Source organism: Nothobranchius furzeri, chromosome 10, assembly GCF_043380555.1.
Source record: "Nothobranchius furzeri strain GRZ-AD chromosome 10, NfurGRZ-RIMD1, whole genome shotgun sequence".
NCBI lineage: Eukaryota > Metazoa > Chordata > Actinopteri > Cyprinodontiformes > Nothobranchiidae > Nothobranchius > Nothobranchius furzeri.
Genome location: NC_091750.1, coordinates 43,750,683 through 43,760,786, shown reverse-complemented (window position 1 = coordinate 43,760,786; position 10,104 = coordinate 43,750,683). Strand labels below are relative to the sequence as shown.

At 46.4% G+C, this 10,104-nt stretch overlaps 1 protein-coding gene and 1 long non-coding RNA gene across 3 annotated transcripts in view; one reads left to right on the top strand and one right to left on the bottom strand.

The window, feature by feature from the left end:
- Window positions 1–283: 283 nt before the first annotated feature.
- LOC139072206 (uncharacterized) lies at window positions 284–6,777 on the bottom strand. The gene is made up of 2 exons (XR_011521800.1): window positions 6,646–6,777; window positions 284–559 (listed from the first exon to the last, which is right to left on the bottom strand). It is a non-coding gene; the product is annotated as an uncharacterized lncRNA (long non-coding RNA).
- The window catches only part of nova1 (RNA-binding protein Nova-1), a 59,789-nt gene continuing 53,582 nt past the window's right edge, over window positions 3,898–10,104 (top strand). The window contains exons 1-2 of one of the 2 annotated variants that reach the window (XM_015960631.3): window positions 3,898–4,227; window positions 9,907–10,050. In XM_015960631.3, coding sequence (XP_015816117.1) covers window positions 4,062–4,227; window positions 9,907–10,050 — 310 coding nt within the window. In that variant the 5' untranslated portion in view covers window positions 3,898–4,061. Of the gene's footprint in view, window positions 4,228–7,208; window positions 7,572–9,906; window positions 10,051–10,104 lie in introns of those variants that run through there. The other variant, XM_015960632.2, reaches the window with a different exon arrangement.

The following is a 10,104-nucleotide window of genomic DNA, read 5'->3' as shown; positions in this document are numbered from 1 at the left end:
CTTTATAGGAACACATTTTACTGCAGCAGCTATAGGTATGATTTAAACCTCTATATAAATCAAGAGTGAGTTTGGGTAAATAAGAGTGAGAGGAAATATCCATTCATCCTTTCATGCACGCACACACACGCTGGTGAGCTGATGTCTGGTTGGTGTGACTAGAAGGCCTGAGGGAAGAGAAAACAAATAAACCAGAAACAAAAAATGGCTAAAAAACTAAAGAGCAGAGAGAATATTAAAAATAACACAAGGGAGTAATAATCTAAATGAATAAAACTCAACGCAAGGGGATGAAACCTTTATTCTTGTAACTCCAGGACGTGATGGGAACGATAGCACAGGGAGTTACAGGGGGATCAGTGAAAGGACGATTATTCCCGGCGGTCTGGCAGAAACTAACTACATTTTTACCACAGAGAAAATCCAACTTAGCAAAAACATGATTTAATTTGTTTATTTTTAAAATTCTAATTTATATTGTTCTTTTAGTTATTCCACAGTTGTCTTGTCAGGATGTTTCTTGCCACTGGAACTGGATCAGATATGAAGGTCCTTCATCCTGAAAAGAAAACAGTGACAGATGGACAACAGACTCAAGCAGCTACGATCTCACAATAACCAAGGACGTTAAAAAAACAGGTCAGATGCAGAAGTGGTGTCATCATGAGGTCTAGTTTCATACCTAATGCATGCAGAACACTCTTGATATCTTTCTCTGTTCAGCTAAATAAATCCACAACGTATCATAAGTACTGATCAGGATTCAATCCTGCAGGATGCACAGGGGGGAAGTATACCCGAGATCACCCTAAAGAACTTAAGAGCCCTCTACTGGAGAGTTTAGATTCTGCATGTGGCAAAGAACTTTTTATCTGATGAGTTCATTAAATTCATATCAATATTCTCCTCAGATAAATATCAATCAATAAAATAGGATTTTCTGAGTATTATTAAATACCAGCCTTACAGAAGAAAGTTTGACTTGCATGTTTGTAGACTGGCCTGCCAGACTCCTCCTCTGTTTAATCCTAAAACTGTAGAGCTTCTGGATTTCTGGAGGAGCATCTACATAAAGTCAGAAAAAGGGTTTTTCTTGCTGGAAGAAGGATTCAGCACCACCCCAAAAGACGTGTCACCAGGTAGAGAGACTGATTTTTCAACCTCTTTGCTTTATGCAGGAACCTAAACTCAAAATCCCAGTGTGAGTTCTTCCAACGTTAATTTGAATTTTTAAACTTCTGTTTCCCACAGAACCAATTAGTCCAGGAGGCAGAATGTTTGTTGGTCTCCCCAGGCTTGGCGAGGTTGCACCTCATAGAACCAGTTCAACCGTCTCCTTGTGTTTGAAAATCCAGTCACCCCTTTTTAATGACTGAACATTTTATGAAACAGAGTCGGTTTTACATGAAAGGTTGTCTTTATGTGCCAACAACTCTCTCTCTCTCTCTCTCTGTGTGTGTGTGTGTGTGTGTGTGTGTGTGTGTGTGTGTGTGTGTGTGTGTGTGTGTGTGTGTGTGTGTGTGTGTGTGTACACATTGGCCTACGAATATTTCACCATTGTCTCTTGTATGACTTTTGCTGTCCATATTTTATCTCTGCTATGGCAATCAAATCAGTGTTGACACATTTTGATTCAGTTATGTGACACATTTTATAATAAATACCTGCTTTTTAGTTTTTCTCTTATCTGGTGGCATTGTCTTATTAGTTTACAAAACTTCTATTAATTTGTCTAATTATTATCTTAATTATTAGAATATTATGATACTCAGGCCAGAACATATGTAAAAATACAGAATGCATTTAAAAACATGTTACATATCATGTTATTATTATTATTATTATCTAGTGATTGGGTAGGGAAGGAAAGTAGAATAGATATAATAAGTCATAGGTTAGGCCATCATAATCCAGCATTGATAAATAAAATAGCATAAATGCTTGAAAAAGAAAAAGGTTTTGTTAACAATAACCCGATTTTCTGTGTTAAGATGCCCTAGTGGGCGACCTTAGCCAGTGGCTGGGTTGGAATTTGGTATTTTTAGCTAGATGATTTTTAGAGTGCAGCATCACTGAATTTAATGAGTTAGTGATGCTAGTTGATAGCGCCCCTGCAGCAGGAAAACTATTGGGCCATTCCCATCTGTACCGGGTCGGCCCGGGCCGGGTAGCCCCAGTCGGCCCGGTTGATTCCACACATTCTTGTCTTAAGCCCATGTGGGCTTATTCTACCCACCAATCAGAGGCTTGCTCTAATGGAAGGTGTGAATTTGCTGTCAGCAGTGGGTGTGTTGGCCCTAGTCGGCCTGAAGCAGACCCCCTCGAGAAGAGGGCTGAGAATGAGCCTTGGTTGGCCCGGAAAAATACCAGGCCACCCAGATATGTAAACAGCCTACGCTACCCGGCCCGACCCGGTACAGATGGGAATGGCCCATATCATGCTGGTCTTCTTTCCCCTCTCTGCAGTGGCGGCTAGCAATGGCGCCTCCAAGGGGTGGCCATGGCCTTCCTAGGAAATTTGGTTTGACTGGTCTAAAATGAAAAAGCGGTCCACTTTTGTTTCCTTGCCAAGTAAATCCTGGTCAGGCAGACCGTGGAGCTTAAAGATCTGCCTCATATTGTTAAACTCACAAATAGTATTGTGAATATAATCTCCAAGAAAGATGAAGGCCAGTGTACAGGCAACACCCCACATGTCAACGGCTTCAGTCAGAGGAAGACCTAAGTTCACCTCTGGTGCTCTGAAACCACACACCTGTATGGTATCACGCCATATTTTGTGTGTTTCCATAGCAACCCCAAAATCTATCAGCTTGACTCTGAAAGGCTGCGACTGATGATTAACCAGCATAATATTGTCCGGTTTTATATCTGCGTGAGTCACTCCAGCATTCTTCAGTGCGTTCAGAGCCACCAGCAGGTCGCGGGCAACCACCCGAACTTCACTGACATCTAGTGGTTCCCACTCTCTCGTTTTAAGTAAACCAAATAAGTCCATGTCCAGCATCTCAAACACTAAACAGAAGCTGTCATTAAATTCAAAGTGATCGATGAACTTAATCAGATTGTTCTGGTCAGCTTGGAGCACCCTGAGATGTTTCAATATAGTGGCTTCTCCAGTTGCTGACTCACTGTTGTCTTTTGTGGATACATTTGAGAGCCACGACTTCATCTGTCCCGTTTGAAATCCTTGACCACTTGTCCAAAAGCACCTGGAGCTGCAGCTTCAGAACATGGTGGACATGGACAGCAACAGAGTATCTTCAGTCAGAGTTTTCCTCACATCTGATGCAACACGATCATGTCAGAGCTAGAACCTCCTAGACCCCATTGAACCAGACACTTTCAGATCATTTATGAGTTTCTGATTAGTATCTGATTTCATTCTGGGACTAATATAGTATTTTTGAATTACATTATGACCTGAGAACAGAGTGGACTAGGGTGGAACTTTCCCTCAGAGTCTGTGTGAGAGTCACAAACGTTTCTTTTGACAAGTTCTTCATCACAGCAGGATTATCCAGCATCTAAACTTTCTGGTACAGAAACATTCATTGGTTGTTGTTTACATGGAACATTTAGATGTGTGCGAAATGTAAATGTGAGATTTAGGAAAAACTTAAAGTAAATTAAAAAAGTGCCAACAGCGTTTTCCCCACTGAAACAATGTGGACTGAGTTGCCATCAGAGCCGGGTCCTGGTGGAGTTTGGCCGGTCAGGGGCACTGTGGTTCTCCGGAGCCCCAGATTAGAGTCTCCTCTCTCAACAAAGGCAACAATAAAATCAGCTGCGCTCTTTATTCCGGACTTAGCAGAAATTCATCCTTCAGACCAGCGGCGCGTTTTTCAGAGCCGGAAGCTTCATCTGCGCTCTCACCGTAAAGCTGCGGCTGTTTTCTTCGGTTTTGCGCCAGCAGCAACATGAGGCAGCGACAGACCTGATCCCGCAGGTCCAGCATCCAGACCCCTCACAGACCTTCGGTACCGGACAGAAGTGGCGGTGCCGCCGAGAATGCGGTGCTGAGAGCCGCTGGGGGAGGGGGTCCGGGTTTAACGGGAAACATGATGATGGACGGTGGTGTCGGTGACGGAGGAGCCGTGGACCATGGGATCTATGCAAGTCCAAACCCCCAGAACCCGCTTGGGGACGCGGAACCGGATTCCCGCAAGCGGCCCCTGGAAACTCCGACTGAGGAGGCCGGCGGTAACAAACGGACCAACACCGGAGGTAAGCACCAGACTCAACACGAACCACACGAGACCAAAGAAACCCAGCCTCTGGGTCCCGTCCGACTCCTCAGCGCAGCACCTGTGCGCGCGGGGGTGGGGGGTTACGTCCGCCCCTCCGCAGCTCAGGTAGGTCTATTGGCACCTGCTCCACTTCCGGACCTGGTTCAAACCCGGGAAGTGATGTAACTTTAGACAACAGACCGAACAGACCTCTCTTAGGGCTTTCAAGAGAGAAGCTCATGGTTCCAACTCTCTGATCCCGACTGATCCGGACCGCCTTGGCCTGGTTTCCAGTAACCAGCTCCACCTGTAAGGTGTTCAGCCTGGGTGCATTGGGAAAACAGCTTCAGGTGCAGGCCCGAGAGGGCCCGGGAGGGTTGTGTCTGATCCAGGTGGGAGCTGGAGCAGAACAGCAGGTGCAGAAGCTTTCAGAGGCCCGGGTCCCAGGCCTGGAGGAAATCATCAGGATCCCGCTTCCAGTCTAGGTGTAAAGGTGCATTAGAATCAGTTCAGTTCAAGAAACGCAGATGAACAACTTTCATGTTTTAAGAAGTAGAAACTGACTGATTAGCTTTCCATGCAGGAGTGAGATGATTACAGCTGCTGTACGTCTTATTTCCTCCTGTCACAGTCTGCAGATCTGCAGCTCCACATGAATTAAAATGTCTTTAGAGAACCGGCTCTTCCTCCACCAGATATTACCAACATCTCTCTCTGCCCCTCATTCCAAATGACAGTTCAGGTAGAACCAAAAGGACTCATGTGGCATCAGGTGGTGTTGTAGAACAGACCCAGACCTCAGTACTCCATCAGCGCAGCACAAACAGCATGGTTCCCACCAACACTATCTACCTTAGGTGCTGCCATCCTCATGTTTTCTACAGCAGCTCTGACTTGGTGTCAGATAGTTTCTTCTGTATCACCTGCTCCAGGTGAGCAGGCTCCACGCTCTCCCGCTCAACACCGAGGCAGGTACGACAGAGGTAGACTAACAAACTGGTGGTCCGTCATGACTGTTCAGACTGAGACAGGATGGCAGCTGTTCCAGCTTCCTGCAGAAGCTCAGTCTCTGGTTCTGAGTGTTGTTTCATGGATACTTATTAACTCAGCGATGATGTTATTTTGTTGCACAATAAAAACAAACAAAAGGATTTATGTTGAGCAGTTTATCCACCACCAGCTGCCTCTAGAAGAATCATCCATAAAGACCTGTATCAGCCCCCCCCCCCCCCCCCAAAAGGGAATGGCCACCAGGTTTTTGTGATGGAGACAGGTCTGTGATACACGTCACACCACCTTCTGCTAATTTAAACCTCTGAAATCTTGTTTCCAGAGTTCTACAAAACATTTTTTAGGAGACTGTTATTATTATTAAAATTATTAATAATAATTAATAGTGTTGTTTTTATTTGCTTTGAATTGGCCGTAGTTTGCATTTAGGTGCGTGCGGCTGAGATTCATAAAACCGTGTCCTGCGAGCCGGTGGTCTGAGCGTTTTGTTTCCACTGTTCTTCGCGGCCTTCAGACGCTTTTATTATTCACATGAATGAACTTGTGGTGAAGCGCCCTTCTCGTGGTTTTAACAGAAAAACGTTAGATGGGTGTTTTGCTCTCGATGTGATTTAGCATTGTTACTGAAGCAGCAGTCGGCCACAGCGGCGTGTGGCAACAGCCTGCTAATCGTCAGCCGTCCCTGTAATCAGCAGCCCCTCCGCTACTTCTGATATTGATCACGTTATTCCAAACCGACAGATCATTAACATGACTGGCACTTACAACAAAGGGAAGTAAGCCTGCTCTTTCAAAGCTGAGCCCCTCCATGTGCATTAGGAGCCGAGGACACTGGATGAAGGAAACTGCTCCTCTTTTATCAGCATTGCCCCTTTTTTTCCTGAAAATGAACATCTTGCATTCTTTTTCTCTTTCTAGCATGCTCTGAGCCCGTTTTTCTGGCATGCACACACCTACCGAAAGGTTGTTCTCATGGGGGATTAGGTATGATCTTGTTATGTTGCTAATGGAGGGGCTGGCACAGGAATGTGAGCTGTTTTTGTTTATTTATCTTTTTTCTTTGGTGGGAAGGACACAGGTGCCCTTGCAGAGCGATGTGACGTGAGCGGACTGTGAATTTGCCAGGTGGCAGTGAACGAGAGAATGGGGGGAGCAAAAGAAATAAAGACGGAGCAAAGAGGAGAGAAAAGGGGAGCTGAGAGAGGAATCCACAGGGAGGCTGCCTGTGTGATAGAGCACTTCTTTGTGAGTGGGAGCGTTTGAATTTTGGACGTTTTCACTGTGAAACCAGAATGGGCCGTAGTGCTGAGGCTTGATGTGTGTATGAAGGTAGCAGCATCCAGGAGGAAAGGAGTTGCACCGTTCCCTAGGAAGGATGGTTAAACGAACGCTCGTGTTTACTCACAGGTACTCCAGCACAAGCACGGTGCTGGTCTTACTCTCGTTTGGCCACTTAAGATAGCGCTCAGGGTAAGATTCATGGGCGTAGTGATTGGCTTCATCACCCCCCTCCACCATTCTGCGGCACTGCCATTTGCAATGGTTGATGAGCCTCTCCGCCCTCTCAAACATGGCCGTCCAAGGGATGGGGAGTGGGGTTGAGGAGGGTGAGCGGTGTAAAGCACGCTGTCTCACATCACTCCTCCTCCGCCTCCTTCTTCGTTTGGTTATGTTCTCCATGCTCCTCTTCAGGCGCTGCTGAAGGTCATTCCTCCTCCTTCTCCGTCAGCTCTCCCGTCCGCTCCATCAGCCGCTTCACCTTTGTCACTTTTCTCTAAAAAGAACAAGTGAATGGACTGCCATACTTTATAGTGCTGCGTCAAAAGAGGCGGAGTAGTGGGGAAAATTAAATTTTTGGGGCTGGCTTCGGGGGGGTGGGGACATGACGTGCCGCTGAGAGGAGGCCACCTATTGGCCGAGCGCGGCGTCAGTCCTTCTCTCTGCTGCAGACGGACAGGCCACTCGATGAATATGGATGAGAGCAGTGAAAAGGGTGATGCGGCAGGGAAGACCCCCCCCTCTCTTCAAACCAATGCAGGCTTGAACAATGCGTGCCGTCTTTCACTGAAAACACTCAGAGCCTGCATTAGCATTTTCTCAGACAATTGAGGCTCTGGCCAGCTGCAGGCATGGCTCGGATGCTGCGGTGAAACCTCCTTTTCTGCACCCACTGATGAATAAGACCTCGGTGAAAAAGGTTGACTGGCCGCATTCCTCAACACTACCATTGCACCTATGCCCAGGCTAATGTCGAGATCCCCTTTAGAGATTGTTCCCCGGCATTGATGGCGATCTGACCGAGGACTTAAGAAGCAGCAGATCTCAGAATGGGTAAGCTTCAAACTCTTTTTGTCTGACTTGTTGAATTAATCCTTCATGCAGGACTGTGAGTAGTTTTGTACGTCTGTGAGCCCATTTGTGCATTATTGCTCATTTTCGTTCCGTCGTCCTTGCTCCACAGCAGGAGCAGGTTAGTCCATTGAAATGCAGAATGGTTACTTGGAGGGGTTGTGAGAAGGAGGGGAGGACGGTCACAAGGCATTTCCTCCTGACCCACCCCCCTTGAGTGACTTAACTAAACATATTTGGCTCAAAGACCATGTCTCTCCTCCAAGCCATCCTCCCAGTGTTGGAAGCAGGGATTTGAACTGACACCCCACTGGCTCGGCTTCCCAGTGTGCCCCACTGCTCTTGTTCCCTGGCGACAGATTGCCATGTTTACTCTACCACAAGACGCCATTAAAACCTGTTACTGTGATCTCAGACACTAGGACAGAATTAATTATTGACTAATGACAGTAAACGTGGCTGTGAAGCTGATGGAGGGGATCTCAGCGGCTCACTCCTCTGCTGGCTTCAGTGTGGCTGAAGATGAGCAGAAACGTACGCAGTGGGTTTGGGCTTGTCTGTCAACAACAGGTCTTTGAATGTTGTAATGTGCATCTTATTCAGATCAGCTCTTTGTGTTGGTTCGCTGTCGGACATGACACATATCGTATGATGGGAGTGGAGGTTTAGGAGCTGTTGGATAGCTGGGAACGTTTTTTTTTTTATCCATCAAGGTCATTTTGTGTTTTATGTCATGAGGAAAGCAGAAATCTGATTGCACCACTACACAAAAACGAAACATCCCTCCAATGATGTCAGGGATGAGAAAAGTGTAATATGAAAGATAAAAAATGGAAGTTTGTCTATTTTATTCAAGAAGCTTTTGTTCACGAGTGACGTCTGTGTGAGGTTTTAGGATATTCCTGTAAAAACCTTCCGGATGAAACCTAAAACTGCAACACTGAGCGTATTATTGGGTGTTTGTCAGAGCCAATGGTTACCAGGGACACACATTAAACAAATAAAGAGCAGCTACTTTGTTGGCTGTGAAATTCTCTCATGTCACAGCGTCATGCTCACTCACATCTGATTCTAATGAGGCAACAGGTTGGGCTCTGGCCACCTCCGTCGTGCCGTCCTCCGTCTCCACCACGCCAGTCAAACCCTCCGCACGCAATGTTTTCCTAAAGTCCTAAAACGGAGGACAGAGCCTGCAGCCAGTGAGACAGCCTCGTGTCACACTCAGGAAATGGTAGAAAACGTCTCGTCGTAAAGGTGGACAGTGCCTCTTTGCATCCAAGCCCATTCCACTGACGTCACCCTTTATGGCAGCTGGGAAGGATCGAATATGACGTCACTGCATCCAAATCAGCTTGCAGAGGAGATTGTTTCTATGACTGCTTCAGTATGCACCTGTGCCAAGTATCTATGACACAATAGAGGCAATATTTAGAAGTTATCCCAGTTGCCAGACATCTGCAACTCTAAATTTTTAGACGCCGTTGGCAGGTTATTTAATGACATTTCAGAGCAAGCGCCATATGCGGTTGATCGCTGATTATACACTCAGCGTAATCAGGGTTTTCTTTGACTAACTATTTGGTGCTGATTGATTCCTAATTGGGACCGAGGGAGAAGGAACTCTTACAGCTAAAAACGAGAAAAGCGCCTGACTGCTTATTCTTCACACTGACGCGCTGTCAGTCACCGGCTGCTAAAAGCCACTATAAACCACACGAGCTCCTTCCAAACTAGAGGAGATTTAGACCATTTTGGCACCATCCCCTCTGAACAAATCTATGGGATTGGCTCCCATATGTTCTCAAAGTCCGTTAATTACAAATGATAATTCTGCGTAGCGACTCTGGAGCTGCTTGGACGGTGAGTGCATGAGCTTCCTCTAAATGTAATGCTGCATCTCAGGACACATCCTCTACATTCAGAGGCTTCTTTTCTGTAGCTCAGTGTGCCGAGGATTACTGACACCAAGCTTGACTGGGTATTTATTCAGAGGATGTTAAAAATCCTTGAAAATGGTTAAAATTAGACCTCTGCAAAGTGGAAAGGAGGTCATCATTTACTCCATGAAATCTGGGACAGGACACAGAACATGCCACGAGTCTCTACTAAAATCTGAATGCAATGAAAGCTCCGAACACCAAGTCAACGGATGTCGTCAACGCCGTTGTCTCAGTGCGCCGTATTTCTAAGCCGTAGTATTTCCACTATAGTTTTTGCTGTTTGAAGGCATTTGGGGGGGTTGGGCTCTTGCTGTATACAACGATGTGCGGAGCTGCTGCTCATGCTGTGGCCCTTTCCCACTTTGTGTCTCTCCTAGAGGAGGGCGAGTACTTCCTGAAGGTGCTGATCCCCAGCTATGCAGCCGGCTCTATAATTGGCAAGGGTGGCCAGACCATCGTACAACTGCAGAAGGAGACGGGTGCCACCATTAAGCTGTCCAAATCCAAAGACTTCTACCCCGGTAAGATCGACCACTCAGTGATCCAATCCCAAACGCCTAACCCACCAGCCAGCT